This window comes from Myotis nattereri (genome assembly GCF_964212035.1).
Source record: "Myotis nattereri genome assembly, chromosome: 2".
Lineage (NCBI taxonomy): Eukaryota > Metazoa > Chordata > Mammalia > Chiroptera > Vespertilionidae > Myotis > Myotis nattereri.
In genome coordinates, this window is record NC_138076.1 from 174160816 (window position 1) to 174179560 (window position 18745).

The 18745-nt window shown below is 43.0% G+C and overlaps 1 protein-coding gene across 1 annotated transcript in view; it reads right to left on the minus strand.

The window, feature by feature from the left end:
• Nucleotides 1-15912, minus strand: part of LRRK2 (leucine rich repeat kinase 2) — a 127393-nt gene extending 111481 nt beyond the window's left edge. The window contains exons 1-5 of the mRNA XM_081082367.1: nt 15528-15912; nt 15167-15252; nt 9270-9379; nt 6957-7045; nt 209-343 (exon numbers count right to left, since the gene is read on the minus strand). Of these exons, the coding sequence (XP_080938493.1) occupies nt 209-343; nt 6957-7045; nt 9270-9379; nt 15167-15252; nt 15528-15681 (574 nt within the window). The 5' untranslated portion in view covers nt 15682-15912. The remainder of the gene's footprint in view (nt 1-208; nt 344-6956; nt 7046-9269; nt 9380-15166; nt 15253-15527) is intronic.
• Between the last annotated feature and the right edge of the window lie 2833 nt (nt 15913-18745).

Below are 18745 nucleotides of genomic sequence, written 5' to 3' on the forward strand. Positions count from 1 at the left end.
CATGAATAAAATTCATTCCACAAAAGCAAGCAATATTTCTGAATGAACACCATTACTCATCCAAGACTGACAACGCCTACCTCTTAATAAATAGTACATACCTTCTTGGTATCATAATTATGTTCTACTTTTCCCATTATAAACCTCTTTTTCTTATATAAATCTCTTATATAAATATAAAAATAAAGAATTTGACATATTAAAATACCTCTCTCAAATAGCACATGTAAAGCTTTGCATCCAAGTTTCTGGACCTCGTCATTGGCTGAAAACTTTTTCATGGCATCAAAAATTAATAAGAAAATATCGCTGTCTTCATCCAATATCAGCAAAGTGATTTTACCTATAATGAAAAGAACAATATGTCCCAAGTAAACAGCTGCTTTAACATTTAATGTGCTAATTTTAACATGAGGACTACAAATGGTTTGTGGGCTTTTTATTTTTGATAAACCACGAAATTGCCCCAGATGTTAGACCTATCAAGCTCTATATACCTGTAGCCAAGACATCTTGCCTTCAATTCCTGAAACATATTTCTATCTGCCTCTTAGACAACACTATTTGAATATCCCAAACATAGGCTACTCCTGTTCCCTATCTTCATCAATGATACCATCACCCAATAGTTAACCAAGAGAGAAACCACCGGGTCATCTTCCTTCTTCACATTCTCTTCATACTCTGCCCAACCAATCAACTCATTACCAGGTCCTTTGAATCTCTCTGCTAAATATCTTGAAAATTCCTATGATCTAGCCCCTCCCCCCCCCATGCCTATTGTGTTCAGGACCTCATCATCTCTCACCTGGAATACAAACACAATTGCTTAATTGCTGGGCCTGGCCCAAATTTCTACTTAATTTATTCCTTGAATGATATTTCCAATACTTTCTATTGAATAAGATCTTAACATCCTCTGGTACTTCTCCTTATGTCATGCAATGTTTTGAAACAGAAATAGAAATAGACATATAGAGCTTCAACTATAAACCTACAGAACCAGGAACTAATAATTCAATTATGTCATAGTGGCCCTTTAAATAACTATGCTACCTTATCCAAGGGAAGGTATTCAGTAAACCTCTTGCTGAAACTGTCGAAGGCCTTATCATACCCTTCAGTCTGACAAACAAGATTCTTCACAAACTGACTGCTGGCTGCTTTATTTCATAAGCCCCATGTCTCTCCATGCATTGTTGATTCGAAACATGCTAAACTCCTTACTGATCACTAAACATTTTCTTTGATATCCCTCTGCACTTGCACTAGTTCCGTGCCCTTTCCCATCACCAACATGCTCCTACCATAATTCAAGAAATAACACTAACAATACCTATTCTGTCAATGAAAACAGTAGTCCTGGAATGAAAGCGGTGGTCGTAGTAGCAAACCCTGTATAGTACATAGCATGTTGGATACGGGTTGAAGCACTTCCTGCTACCACGTGTAAATCCACCACAACCCCACAAGGTAGGGGCAATCCCCATTTGAGAGATAAGAAAACTGAAGAAACTTGAAAGGTAAATCAGCCGAGTGACTTTGCCCAAGGTCCAACAACTAATAAGAGGCAGGGCTGGATTAAACTTGTTCCTGTCCATGGTCTTAACTTCTACAAATGAGTGCAGCGCTCTCTTCTCTGTATTCCTATGCTGGTTTTCTTCAAATCCATGTTGTAGTACTTTTCTTAATAAATTGAAATTATTTATTTAAATACCCTTGATGCCTCTGCCTGTGCTGTCCGTTCGGTACCCACTAAGCACATCTGGCTTTTCAACTCTAAATTAATTAAAATTAAATAAAATTAAAATTCAGTTTCTCACACTCTAGATGTTCCACAGCTACCATATGGCCATGATATCGCAAAGTATAGATATTCAACATTTCCTTCATTTCAAAATGTAATACTGGACAGTGGTGCTGAGCTGTCCAATATTACTATGTTGTAGGAATCCTGCCTTATCTCTCTTGCAGTTCTCCAGCACAAAGGAAGTACCCAGTAACTATTAAATCAACTAGCTAATAAGCCAACCAATAAAAATGATTCATAAATTAACCTTCAATAAGTATCTGGGATAAACTTTAAAACACATTAAAAACTTGCCTTACAGGGCAAAATTATGAAAGTTATGTGGAAGAAATTAAATTGACTGGTCTTTTCAAAACACATGGCTGCACACACTGCTATATAATCCAGTGTTGGCAGATTTTTTAAATACATAAACCCTCAGCAGCTTCCTGTCCACTGCCAAATAGAGAATGACTCCTCTCCCCTCAAAAAGAAAAAAAAGCTCCCAAGGATGAGTTTAAAATAAATCATGGCTGAGATTCGTTAGAAGGTTCCATTATACATTTTGATAAAAGGTTGTGGTGAAGTGGTGAGTACATTCTGGCCTTTCCTCTCCCTCTTCCCTTGTACTCTGATCTTTACCTTCTTTGTTCCTTTCCCTCTCCTTTTGGGTCCTTGCCGGGGTCCTGCCCCAGCAGATCCAGGGGTTCCCAAAGGCGTAGACGGAATCAGCGAAGACGGAATCAGCGTTCAGTTGATCAGCAGCCTAGCCAGGATCTCCAGCCAGGATCTCCAGCCAAGTTCTGGTCTGGATCTCCAGAGAGGTTCTGCTTAGGATCTCCAGCTAGGTTCTGTGTCCATGTTCTCTTGCTAGGTTCTCCAGGTTCTCCAGCCAGGTTCTGTAGCCATGTTCCCTCGCTAGGTTCTCCAGCCAGGTTCTGTCCAGGTTCTCCAGCCAGGTTCAGTCACCAGGTTCTAGTCAGGTTCTCTTGCCAATTTCTGTAGTCAGGTTCAGTCCAGGATCTTTTGCCATGTTCTCTCCAGCGAAGTTCTTCTGTCTCTAGGTTCTGTGTAGGTTCTGTCTTCTGAGTTCTGTCTTCTAAGTTCTGTGTTCTAAGTTCTGTGTTCTAAGTTCTGTGTTCTACATCTGTATTTATACCAGTTGATTCCAATCCTATCAATCTCTATTCCAAAGGTTAGGGCGTTTCTTATCTCCATTCCAGGGAGTAAAGATTATGTAGCTTAAGCATGATTGTTCATAGTTAAAGTGATTAATTACCCACCTGGCACTTAGTTAAGAGGTTTTATTCCCTCCCTAACTTCAGGGGAAAATCCCTACCTGGGGAAACAACCTTTCTCAGAGACCTTGGTTAAAACACATAGTGCCAAGAAGGTGAGCAAACATATTAAGAACAGTATGCCATATATGCCAGGTCCCTTGAAACAGGAAGCATGGACAGGCTCCCGGCAGGTCCTCATGACTAAGGGAGTTCGACCCATGGGTCCAGCCCCTACGGTGCTATCCTCACAGACCTCTCAACTCTGCCCCTGTTGCTCTCCTGACCTACAGTACCCTCCACCACTTGGAAGGAAATGCCTCCCTGCCCTTCCTGATTCGCTTTCCTGTCCGCAGCCTTTCTTCTGAGACCCTTCTATCAGAGCAGGCACCCATCACAGCAATGAGCACAACTATTTCAAAATATGAAGAGTCTTTGTTTTCTGATCCGGACAGAAGTTTCCTCAGGGAAAGAACCTGACATGTGGAACCAGACCCTAATTCTGTTACTTACGGGATGAGGCAACCTCTCTGTGATTCAGTGTTCCTTTTCTAAAAACTGAGATAAAGCACCTATCTCAAGAGATGTTTTGAGGATTATGTTTTCAAAGACATGTGAAGTATTTTACAAGTGAAACATGGCATCTATCAAGCACTCAAGAAGTAATGCTATATATTTTTAAAATATTACTATTATGTCATATTCTAAAAATATATATTAATTATATTATATTATATTATACTAGAGGCCCAGTGCACAAAAATTTGTGCACTCGGGGGGAGAGGGGTCCCTCAGCCCGGCCTGTGCCCTCTCTCAGTCTGGGACCCCTCGGGAGATAACGACCGGGTGGCAGAGGGCAGGCCTAATCCCTAGGTGCAGCCCCTGGTCGGGCTCAGAGCAGGGCTGATTGGGGAGTTGGGGCGCTGCCCCCTGTCATGCACAGAGCAGGGAGGAATAGGAGGTTGCGATGCCACCCTCAGTCACGCTCAGGTAAGGGCTGATTTGGGGGGTGGGGCACCGCCCCCATCACACTTAAGGCAGGGTCGATGGGGAGGTTGCGGCACCACCCCCAGTCACACACATAGGAGGGCCAATGAGGGGGTTGAGGAACTGCCCCCTGTCATGCACAGAGCAGGGCTCATCAGGAGGTTGGGGAGCTCGCCCCTGTCACGCATAGAGCAGGGCCCATCAGAGGGTGGGGAGCTCCGCCCTGTCACTCACAGAGTAGGGCCGATAGGGGAATTGGCGCACCGCCCCCTGTCACACACAGAGAAGGGCGGATCAGGGGGTTGGGGCGTCGCCCTCTGTCACCCACAGAGCAGGGCCAATCAGGGGTTGGGGCGCCGCCACTGTCATACTCAGGGCAGGGCCGATGGGGAGGTTATGGCTCTACCCCATCACACACAGAGCAGGGCCCATGGGGGGGGGGAGGGGGTTGGGGCGTCGCCCTCTGTCACCCACAGAGCAGGGCCAATCAGGGGTTGGGGCGCTGCCACCGTCACACTCAGGGCAGGGCCAATGGGGAGGTTATGGCTCTACCCCGTCACACACAGAGCAGGGCCCGTGGGGTGGGGGGTTGGGTTGCCGCCCCTTGTCACACACAGAGCCGCAGGGCGATCAGGGTGTAGGGGAGCTCCCCCCTATCAGGCACAGAGCAGGGCTGATCAGGGGGTTGGGGTGTCTTCCCCTGTCAGGAACAGAGCAGGGCCAATAGGGAGGTTGTGGCCCCGCCCCCTGTCACAGACAGAGCAGCAGGGCAATTAGGGGTTTGGGCGCTGCCCCCTGTCACGCTGATCCTGGTGCCGGGAGGCCTCGCGGCTCCGCTGATCCCGGTGCTGGGAGGCATATTACCCTTTTACTATATAGAATAGAGGCCTGGTGCATGGTGGGGGCTGGCTGGTTTGCCCTGAAGGGTGTCCTGGATCAGGGTGGGGGTCCCCACTGGGGTGCCTGGCCAGTCTGGGTGAGGGGATGATGGCTGTTTTCAGGCTGGGACTGAAGCTCCCAACTGCTCCTTTTTTTCTTTTTTCTTTTTTATTCTGGGCCAGCTTTAGCTCTGGCTCCAGCTCTGAGGCCTCTGCTGCTGAAAGCAGGTATCTGGTTTGTTTGGGTTCTATAATCAAAACAATGTATAACTCCAGCTCTGAGATCCCAGCTCGCTGAAAGCAGGTTTCTGGGGTTTTGTTTAGCTTCTATATTTGTTACAATGTTTCTTAAACTGCAAGCTCAGAGGCCAGCAAGGCAGGCGGGGAACGTTGCAGTCCTCCGTCACTGAAGCAAGCAAGCCTCATGTTCAGTTTAAGCTGCCTGGCTGTCAGCCGCCATCTTGGCTGGCAGTTAATTTGCATATCACCCTGATTAGCCAATGGGAAGGGTAGCAGTTGTATGCTAATTACCATGTTTCTCTTTTATTAGATAGGATTATATGCCCGATGCACAAAATTCATGCAAGAGTAAGCCTTCCGTCCCTTGGCTGCCGGCACCGGCTTCCGTCTGACACCCGGAACCCAGGCTTCCCTCCAGCACCCGGGACCTGGGCTTCCCTCTGGCTGCCAGCAGGCATCCAGGACCCAGGCTTCCCTTGCAGCCTCGGCTTCATCCAGAAGGTCGTCCGGAAGGACGTCTGGCCTAATTAGCATATTATGCTTTTATTATTATAGATATTATCTTAATATATAAAGACCCAGGGGCTGTCACAACCGAAACAACCAGATAGATGACCAAACAGCAGGCTTTGTGGGGCGACCAGGCCTGCAGGGGGTTAGTGAGGAATGACCAAACGACTGAACAGCAGGCTGCAGGGGGCAACCAGGCAAGCAGGGGGGTTAGTGAGGGATGACCAAACCACTGAACAGCAGGCTGTGTGGGGCAACCAGGTTAGCGGGGGGGGGGGGGGGGGGCAATTGGAGGCTACCAGGCTGGCAGAGGGGCAGTTTTGGGTGACCAGGCCAGCAGAGGGGGAGTTGGGGGCGACCAGGCCAGCAGGGGGATAGTTGGGGGCCACCAGGCCGGCAGGGGGGCAGTAAGGGACAACCAGGCTAGCAGAGGGGGTACCAGGCTGGCAGGGGGGGGCAGTTGGGGGTGATCATGTTGGCTGAGGGGGCAGTAAGGGGCAACCAGGCCAGTGGGGGGGGGGGCAGTAAGTGTAACCAGGCTGGCACAGGGGGGGAGTTAGGGGTGACCAGGCCATCAGAGGGGCACAGTTGGGGCTACCAGGCCATCGGGGGGGGGGCAGTACGGGGTGACAAGGCTGGTAAGGGGGAGCAGTTGGGGGTGACCAGGCCAGCAGGGGAGGCAGTTAGGGGCGATCAGGCTGTCAGGGGGGGCAGTTAGGGGTGATCAGGCAGGCAGGCAGGTGAGCAGTTAGGAACCAGCGGTCCTGGATTGTGAGAGGGATGTCCAACTCATCAGGCCTAAACCGGCAGTCGGACATCCCCCAAGGGGTCCCGGATTGGAGAGGGTGCAGGCTGGGCTGAGGGGACCCCCCCCTCCCCCGTGCACTAATTTCATGCATCAGGCTTCTAGTATTATATAAAATATACTAAAGATATAACGAAGAAAGATATAATAATGACAAGGATCTGTTTGGACCACAAGCTAATGGGAATATGAGATGTAAAACCAGATTTTAGGAGTCAAGCTGAGGCTAGATATATAAATTGGGGTATAGTTCTATATAAGGTAATATTAAAAGCCAAGATATTATGTGGGATTTGATAGAAAATGTTAGAGAAAAAGAGATAAGGAAAGAAAAATGGAAACAAAGAATTTGGGGATCATCAATATTTAGGTTATATTATGTTATTATACTTTAAAACATTAAAACACAGCAAATGGTTTAAAAATATTTGTTAAATAAGCAACATTAAAAATATATGTGTATATATTACCTGAAGTTAGAAGGAGATCTAAGGCCTTCAGTCCAACCATTGACAGGTTTATACTGGCATTATGAACTGTAAGCATTTTAATAATCAGTCTGTAATTAAAGAGAAATTGAGATCAAAGAAATATAATGCCCAGATATTTGCTTTTTTTAGCTATTGTTTTTATTCGCCTATATTTTATTCATCTCATTGTATTTCATTCCCTATACTGAAGTTCATGTATTTTTTTCTTCCTATAAACCTGAGCCAGGCTTATGACAATTCAACAGGGAACCATTATGAGTCCCAATATAAAAGTTATAACTTCTTCCTCAAAATATTCAAATTTAATTATTAATGATTTTCTATATCTAAGATATGAAGATTTATATGCATCAAGAGATCAAGCCCATTTTTACATTATATAAACTTATGAAATACATGTAATGCATATTGATGTCTTAAAATATAGAGAGATGTTATAAAGATGTTAGTTTGTGTATATAAATTAAGAATCCTTTGAATATATAAATTATTGATATTCAAAAAACTAGTGGTTTATATTAGGTCTATAATTTAAAAGGTCTATTTTTGAAAAAGAAATTGATAATATTTTACAATAGAAAGTGAACCTAGGATATCAGTAATATTCAATTAGTATTTATTAAATTTGAGTCTCTGAGTTATCAATTCTAAAATATGCAATCATTAGTCTATTCCCACCCAGCACTGCTTGGCTTTCAATTGTTAGGTAGCATCCATAGCTTCATTTTAGATCCAAGAAACTTGTTACATGGTCTCCAGTTGGTGAGGTGAGAAAGTGAGTGACCCCATACTTCAACACTGTGGATTCTCCTCCTATCCACGCTACCCCTACCTCTCCCTACAGCATTCCCTCTATTCAGAACTTCACCATCCAAGGGATTTCTTCTTCAGTACTGTAAGCCTTTGGGGGCGGGGGAATCCTTGAATATAGGGAGAAATGTTTTACAATAAACTTTTGCAGGGAATAATCTAATATGCTCCACTGTAGAGAGCAGTGTCTATCTTCTTCACACTTCTTGCCTAAAGAAGGAGTGTAATAAACAATTGATGAATGAAGGGTAAATGAATGAATGATCAAATGAGTGAATGAGTGACTGCATGATTGAGTGAACAAATAGCTCTTATTTTTCTAAATTTGCAGCTATCGCTGATACCAATAAACAACACAAAGATGTAAAATTTCATTTTGCATATATTACATTTTTCACAAACAAAATGCCATTGGGAACAATATGTATTCAGTTCTCTATGCTAAAGGAAAGTCCCATTAAGAACAAAAAACACAAAAGTTAATGACAGGACATAGTTTTTAAATGTCACAAAACAAAGTTATCCAAAAGGAATTTTCCTGGAAACAGATTTTCCTTGGGAACATTTTTTCTTAACTAATTATGGCTAAACAAGTGATTTCATCTACAAAGTAATTATGATGCAAACTGCAATAACATAGCTGGTAAAACAGCTATCAAGATAGGCTGCAGATGTGCTGCAAGGTAATTTCTTCTTTTCATTTTGAAAGCTGCAGTTTAAGCTCATTAAATATATATGTATGAGCATACATAAATGTACTTCTTAAAAACAGTAAAGCATAAACTTCTAAATTACTGTTCAAACAACTAACTTTTCATTTCCCTCTTTTTAAAAACTAGTGGTTTGTATCAGTTCTATAATTTAAAAGTAAAAAAAGTCTCTTGGTTTGAATTCATAAGTAGTCATCAAAATTGTACAACTTAACCAACTGTACAACTGTATTGCTTATTTTATTAAAATTAACTTCTGACATTTTACCTCAAATATTAGTTTTCTTATTCAATTAGATAATATACTTCTGAGCTGAAAGCTCTCTATCAGTGTAAATCATTGATGCCCTGGCCAATGCTTCCCAGTGGTTAGAGCATAAGCCCCACTAAAAGATCTTGGGTTCGATTCCTAGTCAAGGGCACATACCAGGATTGCAGGTTCAATCCCCAGCCCCCATTGGGGCATGTGTGGGAGGCAACCAATCAATGTGTCCCTCTCACATCCATGTCTCTCTCTCTCTCCCTCCTTCCCTCCCGCCCTCTCTCCCTCCCTCCCTTCCACTCTCTCTAAAAAAAAGTCAATGGGAAAAAAATCCTCAGGTGAGGATTAAGCCAAAAAAAAGTAAATCATTGATTCAAGAAATAAATAACCTTGTATTTTAAGTAATTTTACTAGATTGACTTGGATTACAAATACAATGTATCAAGAAAAGGGTTGTCATATGTATAGAGAAATATTTAATGCAGTTTTTGACACATCTGTCATACTTACTGGTGAATACCAAGGACTTCCCAATCACATCCAATGTCCTGGGGTCCCGTTAAGCTTTGCATTGTATCTGGACAGATTTCTATTAATTTGCATAGAAGTGACCAACCCACCTGAAAGCAAGAAAGCCAAATAGTCACACTTTTTAAAACATGCTAATGGAACATTTTCAGTCAAACGTGAATATCTTCATTCCTAGGACAGGTGATTAGATTACTTTTAAATAGTTATGTTTAAACAAAATGATAATCTAACATGCTTCCTAAGAAAAGCAAGCAATGTACTTGCAATACATCTTGTTCCAAAAATCATACCAGAAGGTCACACAAAAAATATTACATCTTTCTAAATGACAAAGGAAACGGACATGCCTGTTGTCTAAATATTAAAAAGAGCAAAACACACAAAGTAGTCCTCAAGGGCATAGCGAGATTATGAAGCGCATGAGAGACTATACTCAGGCCTCAGTATTATTTAAGTCATATCTACCTGACAGAATTTCTTCGAAATATTTAGGATTTTAATAATAGGAAAAAATGAAGTGGCTTGGCATGGAGGATTAGGGGAAGTCGAAGATTTTTTATGGCAAAGTGTGAGTTATCAGGAAAGACTGCATCCCAGGTAATGGACCTAGAAAAGCAGCATCATTGTCTGATAACAATATAACATCTGTTCCAGAACAAAGAGAAAGGCAATATAAGATAGAGAGAGGGTAGAATCTGTTCAGGAAACCCTCTAAATTTCTTTAGAACATCTAAAAAATGAGCTGATGATGTCTAGACATCAAAAATGTCCCTAGGGCTGAAACCGGTTTGGCTCAGTGGATAGAGCGTCAGCCTGCGGACTGAGGGGTCCCAGGTTCGATTCCGGTCAAGGGCATGTACCTGGGTTGCGGGCACATCCCCAGTGGGGGATGTGCAGGAGGCAGCTGATCGATGTTTCTAACTCTCTCTATCTCTCTCCCTTCCTCTCTGTGAAAAATCAATAAAATATATTAAAAAAAAAAATGTCCCTAGGCTCTTTCATATTTCCAAATGAAATACTATCTTACCGATGGTTTATTTTTTTTATTTTTTTATTTTTTATTTTTTTTGGGGGGGGGATTGTTTTCCTTTTTATTGAATTTACTAGAGGCCCAGTACATGAAATTCGTGCACTGTGAGGGGATGTCCCTCAGCCCAGCCTGCACCCTCTCCAATCTGGGACCCCTCAAGGGATGTCCAACTGCTGGTTTAGGTCCGATCCCACATCAGGCCTAAATTGGCAGTCAGACACCCCTCTCATAATCCAGGACTGCTGCCTCCCAACCGCTTGCCTGCACTGCCTGCCTGATCACCCCCTAAACATTCCCCTGCTAGCCTGATCAACATCTAACTGCTCCCCTGCTGGCCTGGTCACCCCCAACTGCCCTTCCCTGTTGGCTCGGTCACCCCCAACTGCCCTCCCCTGCTGGCCTGGTTGCCCCCAACTGCCCTCCCCTGCTGGCCTGGTCGCCCCTAACTGCTCTCCCCTGCTGGCCATCTTTTGGTGGCCATCTTTGACCACATGGGGGCAGCCATCTTGTGCAAGGGCATAATGGTCAATTTGCATATTGCCTCTTTATTATATAGGATTATATAGGATTGGAGTGACACTGGTTAACAAAATTATACAGGTTTCACATGCACAATTCTATAGCACATCATCTATACACTGTATGCGTGTTCACCACCCCAAGTCAGGTCTCCATCCATCACCACTTATCCCCCTTACACACTCCTCCATCTCCCCAATCACTACACTGTTGTCTGTGTCCATGCGTTTTTTCTCTCTATTTTTTCTTTTTTGCTCAGTCCCTCTGCCCCTCCAGCTCCTTAACCCCCACCCCTCCAACAGCAGTTGGCCTGCTCTCTATCTATGAATCAGTCTGTATTTTGCTTGTTAATTTTATTCATTATATTCCACATATGAGTGAAATCAAATGGCACTTGTCTTTCTCTGACTGGCTTATTTCACTGAGCATAATGCTCTCCAGGTCCATCCATACTTTTCAAATATATCTTCTTTCTAACACTGGATGCATAAGTGGAACTGAGGGATGCAAAGAGTTGAATGACAAGGATGAGACATTTCTGTGCATCTAATAAGGAATAATGGCACAACATTCTTGTTTACAGGAATAAGGAGTATTTCACAAGATAAAAATAATTACACAAGATCTCTTCACCATATCATTTCTGGATCTTTTCTGGATTAAGCATGAATTGCTTTACTCCGTCATTACTTCCTTTTACATGCTTTCAAATTACTCAAAAATGCAGCAATTTCTGACAGTTATTTTTTCTATACTTAAGTAAGACACCCTCCTCCATATAAGCTGAACAGACATTGACAATGCAGCTGTCATAGAAACTGGCTATTTTCGTGCTTTCATAAAATTCATTGAGACTTTTTCCCCAAGTATTTAAGAAAATAACATTTGAAACAGCTTCCAGTGGAAAATAAATAATTAATCACATAGGATGCTATATTCATTTCTGTAGCTGCATGGCTTTTTCAAGGAGAAAACCTGTTTTGTTTTGGTTGGTGAAGCAACAGCATCAGAAATTACTTTGCAAAAAGATGAGGCAACTGGGCTGCTATGATTAAATAGAATTGCTGGGCCTTAGCTGGTTTGGCTCAATGGATAGAGCATCGGCCTGCAGACCGAAGGGTCCAGGGTTCAATTCCAGTTAAGGGCACATGCCCAGTTTGCAGGCTCAATTCCCCAGTAGGGTCATGCAGGAGGCAGCCGGTCAATGATTCTCTCTCATCATTGATGTTTCTATTTCTCTCCCCCTCTCCCTTCCTCTCTGAAAAAAATAAAAATATATTTTAAATAAATAAATAAATAAAATAAATAGAATTGCTGGCCCTAAAACATGGGTAGCAAGTGATCTATTGACCTGTTCAATTTAAAAGCTTATCTTTCTTTTTTTTTTTAATATATTTTATTGATTTTTTACAGAGAGGAAGGGAGAGAGATAGAGAGTTAGAAACATCGATGAGAGAGAAACATCGATCAGCCGCCTCCTGCACATCTCCCACTGGGGATGTGCCCGCAACCCAGGTACATGCCCTTGTCCGGAATCGGACCTGGGACCTTTCAGTCCACAGGCCGACGCTCTATCCACCGAGCCAAACCGGTTTCGGCTAAAAGCTTATCTTTCAAAGAGAGAAGGTTCCCATACTACAGTTATAATACAACTAGAGGCTCAGTGCACAGATTTGTGCACCAGTGGGGTCCTTTAGCCTGGCCTCTGACATCCCCTGACCAGATCTCTGACATCCCCTGAGAGGTCCTGGATGCAAGAGGGCGGTTCTTGGGTGAGGCCCCTCAGAATCAGGCTCCCTCCTCTGATTCCCGGTGGGTCACCCAAGAACCGCAGCTGCCAAGTCACCACAGCTCAGCAGCTCCTGTGTTGCGTGTCTGCCTCCTGGTGGTCAGTGTGCATCATAGCTACTGGTTGAATGGTCGGATGATCAGACAGTTGCTTAGGCTTTTATATATATAGATCAAATTGGTAGTTTCACTTTATTATAATTAGTCTATAAACTCAAAGATCTAATTAATGCACAATGGGAAACAGTATAGAGTGTTAAAGAAAATTTTAGGCCCCTTCATTTACTTCACTCCCTTACTTCAAAGGTTGAAACTCTGTGGATAAAGACAAGTAATGTAAAATTGAGGAGCACAGAGATTGATCAGATGACTGGCAGGAAGAGAAAAGTAATTAGGACAGCTAGCCTAACGACCAATTCCCTAACGGTTGTCATTTGTTAAAAAGCATGAATAAAATATGAAAAGACCTTGAAAATAAAAATTCAGAATCTGGATTATCATGCTAAATGAATTTTTGAAACATTAATATTTTATTATGAAGAGTAATTTACCCGAACTCCTTTAATTCATCATTAAGAGCTTTTCATTCAGCACTCCCAGCTAATTCAACATACAAAGCATGAAAGGATATCTATATTAATTGCAAAAGTAATATAAAAAGACGTGAAGAAAAAAAAACACACCACTTTCTTTTAAGTGGAGTATTAAACTATCAGGGAGAGATCCCTTTCTGCAGTCCTTTGATAAGACCATTGATAATTAAAATTGATAATGTCATTGTGTCTAGAGTGGCCACAATATTTGCGCCAAACAGCTGTGATTTTTACTTGCACCAAAAGCTTGTGAATTCAGACAGCTAGTGGACTGTCTGATGGGAAGATAGTCTTAAGTGTGTGGAGACTTGAGTTCTGGCTCTGTCACTGCTTAGGCAGTTCCTAAAATAAAGAATTAGGTGGTGGCTTTGTCCCAGGCTCCCCTTGGTTCTCAAATCTAGCACTGCCTCCTCTGGACCCTGCAGACCAAAGCCCAGCCCACCCAGGGTCCAATTGTTCTGAGTGGCACCCAACAGATGTGGCTCCACCAAGCACAGAACTCAAGGAATGGGGGGTGCGAGCCAAGGACTTTTGAACACCAAAGAACAGGCCAGTAAGAGGGGATGATGTGGGTGGAAAGCTCAAAGGGCCAGAGCTAAAAAATGACTCATATTTCATGGACGACATTCAGACACTGGACGCTAAAAAGGACAGTATCGCCCTAACCGTTTTGGCTCAGTGGATAGAGCGTTGGCCTGCAGACTGAAGGATCCCAGGTTTGATTCCAGTCAAGGGCATGTACCTTGTGATGTTTCTCTCTCATTGATGTTTCTAACTATCTACCCCTCTCCCTTCCTCCCTGTAAAAAAATCAATAAAATATATTTTTTAAAAAAATAATAAAAAGAACAGAGTCTTTATCATGCCTCCATTTTTTCATAGTTTATTAGCTGACAGCCTGAACATCAATAGTCAGATGGCAAATATTTCAGTTGAAGAAAAACAAAAGTAACTATTTATCCCAGATATAAATGTCCTTATATAAAAGAAGCTAGGTATATGTTCACCCAGGAGAGACTAGCTGGATAAAGAGATAGGCAGGAGATAGAGATTAGAGATACAGATAATTCTTACAGCTGTCTAGCCTCACATGTAGGTATTATGACTGCACCTCAATAGAGTTCAAAGTTCAATTCTCTTTCACTCAGGACCTTACATGCAAATGACAACACTGATTTCAGTTCTCTAAATCTCTAAATCTACAAAGGAAGTTAACAGGTTAGGAGGTATTTGTTTTGACTGGTTATCATCCTTAATTATCTCCTTAGGGCTCCTTTTTCAAAAAATATATATCTAATAGATCTAGCGAATTTCTGGCTTTCCAATGGTGCACATTCTAAGTTTCACTTCTACATTCATTTTTATGTGAAAACAGTTGAAAAGTATAAATCTGAGCTTATAGAGGAATCATAAACCATGACTTCATTTAGATACTACAAGATATACTACAACTAAAGACAGAAATCTGTCTTTAAATTTAAAAAAGCTTAACCCTCTGAAAATATGTGAGTTACCTCATTTTACTAATTTATTATTAATTTTATTACTGTTAACTGTTCCCTTTTCGCAAATTATTCACAATGCAGTCATCTGGAGCCTGCTGTACATTGGCAGGATTGTTGGGATAACTTTTACTTAAATACTGATGAACTCAGATAGCCAATAACAGAACTAAACCTCAACCTATTATTCACCTCCCACCACCACCCATATTGTCAGTCAACTGTATAAAGTTACTTCTTAAAGACAATTAGAGAGCACAGTTAGGGTGTCCTTTGACACCGTTAACTTTTGATAATGATTTGACAGTCCTTCTCCATCTTAAAATCACAGTCAGGGTTTATCAAGCCAAATCTCTGAAATGACTCATAGCTCTAGGTATGCAAAGCTGACAGGAAAACATCCTTTTCCAAAAAAGAAGGGGAAATAAGCGACTGAAAACTTTACCTGCTGCACGCAGGCCACTCTCACATAGGAGTCCAAGACGATCAACAGAGGCACGTGGACATTTTTGCCTTGAAATAACTTGGCGGCTGGAAAAGAAGGGGGTGGGGGCAGAAAAAAAACAGCAAAGTCACCACTCCCAGTGGCACCCCCTTTCAGTCTGAAAAGTGCGGAGAAAGCAAAAGGAGTCAGGGCAAGCCCTTCCTAGAACTCTCAGCTGCTTTCTGCGCTAAGGAGTGGAGTTCGTGGTTTCCCAAGAGTCCAGGTTTGCGCAAAGAGCGGAGGAGAAAGTTTGCAAAAGAGGAGCGGGGGGTTGGGAGGGAGAGAGGGAGGGGGAGAGAAAGGAACGGTTGCAAATGATTACCGTGGTCAGCGTAGGTGAACACCTGCATATCCTCCAGAGTCTGGACCAGCGTCTCTATCTGCTTTCCTTCCTGGAGATTGTTCAGCCTGACTATCAACTTCTTCAAAGTTTCCTCGTCCTCCTCCTCGCACCCCTGACAGCTGCCACTGGCCATGATGGACCCTGCGCCCAGCAGGCCTCCCCTCCTGCGCCAAGGCCAGCTGCTCCCGGCCGCTGCTCCCAGGCCGCTGCTCCGGGGCGAGCACAGCTCACTGCCCGCAGCCCGAGCGCCCCGCACGCCCCATGCGCACCCACGCCCGCCTGTTTATGCCGAGGGCGGCGACTCCCCACCCAGCTCGCCCTGCCCTCCCTGAGCCTCCTCCTCCTGCTTCCTCCTCCCCCACCCAGGCCCCAAAAAGGAGCTCAGTGGCCTGCGAGAGGCTCGCCGAGGCTGGGCGCCCAGCGGAACCGTGGCGAGCAGCGCAGACACAGCTTGAGCTGGGGCCCGGCCTGGGTGACCCTGACCGTGACCCCCTCGCGGGCCAAGGCGGACCGGATCCCAGTGGCAGGGGCGCAGCGCGGCCCGGAATCGCGCTAGAAACTGACTCAGCGACCCGGCCCGCTGAGTCCCCAGGCCTGGAGCCCAGCAGAGGCCGGAGGAGGTGCGGGGTCTGCCGCTGGGCAGGTCACTGGCTCCAACCCGCCAGCCTGGGCTCCCTGGGCCCCGCGGAAGGTCTGGGAATTAGGAAGAGGAAAAATGAAAGCTGCCTCCTATCTCCAGATCTAAGAATAGAAATCTGGGCGTTGGGAAAAGAGGACACCGCCCAGCTGGCCCCTTTTTGGAAAACATTCTCTTTAGAGTTCCCCCTGTAGGAAGATGAGTAATTTCCCCTCAAGGATGGAGAGAGATTTTTTGCCAAAAAAAAAAAAAAGGGAAAGAAAGAAAGAAATTAATTTTGCAAGCCATCTGAATACTTTTCTATGGTCGCTGCAGCCCTTTGTAAGGGAAGAAATTTAAAAAAAAAAAAAATGTTTTCCCTGATAGTTATTTGAAGTTCTGTTGGCTAAAAATCCACTAAAATTAACTTTTAAATTTTTGAGTTTGCACTCAGGAGAATCCTGATCATTGGGGCACAAGAGAAACACAAGATAACCTGAAGTGAAAAGGTGAGAGAGGCAAACCTTAATAAACATTGTTTTCTTGGTATTCAAAATTATGAGTATGCCCTGCTAGAACCCTAAAGTTAAAAGAAAAACAGTAGGAAACACTGTAACTGTAAACCAGGCTAAACAAGGCATCTATTGCCTTCAGATGGTTTGTCCTGGGAGTGATTTATAAAATAGAGGATTGGACGGTGAGGTTGAGTATTTCACATTTGTTTTCAATTCTGTTACCTCATCCTGATGGCAATGCTGAAATGGATAAGCCGGCTACTTATCTTTCATTTACTAACAAAGCAATGGAGATGTAGAGGTGATAAAAGAGCATCCTTGGAGTAGCACAAATAAGTTGAGGGCCATGACTTAAACCCAGGTAGATTGCCTAAAGTCCACCTGAAGGTTCTTTGCACTCTACCACTTTAATCAAGATGAGCAAGATTGGTTGTTGGGGAGCACATAAGACTTGGTTGGAAAGTTTGTAAGGAGGACATCCCAAGAAAAGGAAAGTGCTGAAGGCGGCATACCCTGTTTATCGGAATTCCAACTTAGGCGAGTGCCAAAGGCAGTGCCCCTAATTATTCCTTGAACTTTCCAAACAAGTCTGTGCATGTGCAGACCCCCGGGTGTTTACTGGAATCCTTACGCTTAATCTTTAGGTGTCCTTGCTTAAAGGACATTGCAGACACATGTGTCCTTTCAGTATTACTTACCCTACTGATTGTATCTAAAAAGATAAACTTTATCTCAAATTGCTGTTACAATAAAAGCCTAAAGAGGCAGGCAATCCAGGCTGTCTGGTTCCTTTAGCCAGGCAGCCCCTTAGCCCTCTCTTTCACAGAAAACATTGTGTCAGAGCAATCCATTCATCCATAGCAGGGTCTGCTGGTCAGCCCCAGCAGTTGGTAAGAGTGGAAATTTAAATTCAACCTGGATATCATGAATGTATTTTGTTGTCCTAAAGACTTATCTTTTACAGATGCATACTAAAATATTTGCAGTTGGAATGCTAGAATGTTTAGAATTAGCTTCAAAGTAATCCAGGGTTGGGAACACAGTGAAATGGAAAGAAGTGGAGATGAAACAAAACCAACTTTTGAATTGATAATTGTGGGAAGGAAAGTGATGGGTTCATGTAGTCTAATGTACTATTTCCTCTGCGTAAAATATTCCATAATGAAAACTAGACAAAAAAAAACTCTCAGCCTTGTCATCTTTATCATACTTGCAGTATATCCTTTCTTTTCTGTTTTCTGAACATGTTTCAACTTCTAACTAACAAATCAAGCAATCCTAGTAATTCTCCCTTTCATGCCTCCTTCTCAAAGTTCCTCTGCATCAGTTTCTCCTTCCCAGTCTCCTGGATTATTATTTGGCAAAAAATCAAAGCCTAGCTTCCTCCCAAAGAGAACTAAATCTAAGTAAAAAAGTGTCCCCTCTTTTCCTCAATTCATTCATCCATCTATTATCTATTTATTGTCCACTATCTGTTAGCCAGACTTGGAGTAAGCAATATAGGAACCCAAATTCTCTGTTGGGAGCACTCTCCCACACTACTGCAGTCAGAGGTCAAAGTATCCTCTTAGCTTTCAGAAATGTTTAATTGATTGACTAAAATATAAGACATTCATGCTTCGGGTAATTAACAAGACTGAAAAGGAAGGATACAGAGACAAATTCACAATCCAGGTGGTGTTCAGTGGAGAATTAAATAGTGCCGGAACACTTGGCTAATTTCCTGAGAAGAAAAAAATAAAATGGACATTGCTAATTATAGCAAAGGGCCAAACAAATTTAAGATGGGTTAAAGTTAAATGAAAATGATTTTAAATAGAAAATATAAATTAGTATTTATTTAATCTTGGCAAAGGAAACATAAAAGCTAAGAAAGAAACCACAGAAAAGTATATGTGACTCCACAAACATTTAAATTTTCTGCAGTCAAAGAAAAAATAAATGAAACAAAAGCAAATGAAAAACTGAACAAGAAAAAGGTTGCAATACAAATGGCAAAAGTTAAGTAACCTTGATCTCTCAAAAGTTCTTACAAGTCATTGGGTAGAGAAGACACTCCACAGATA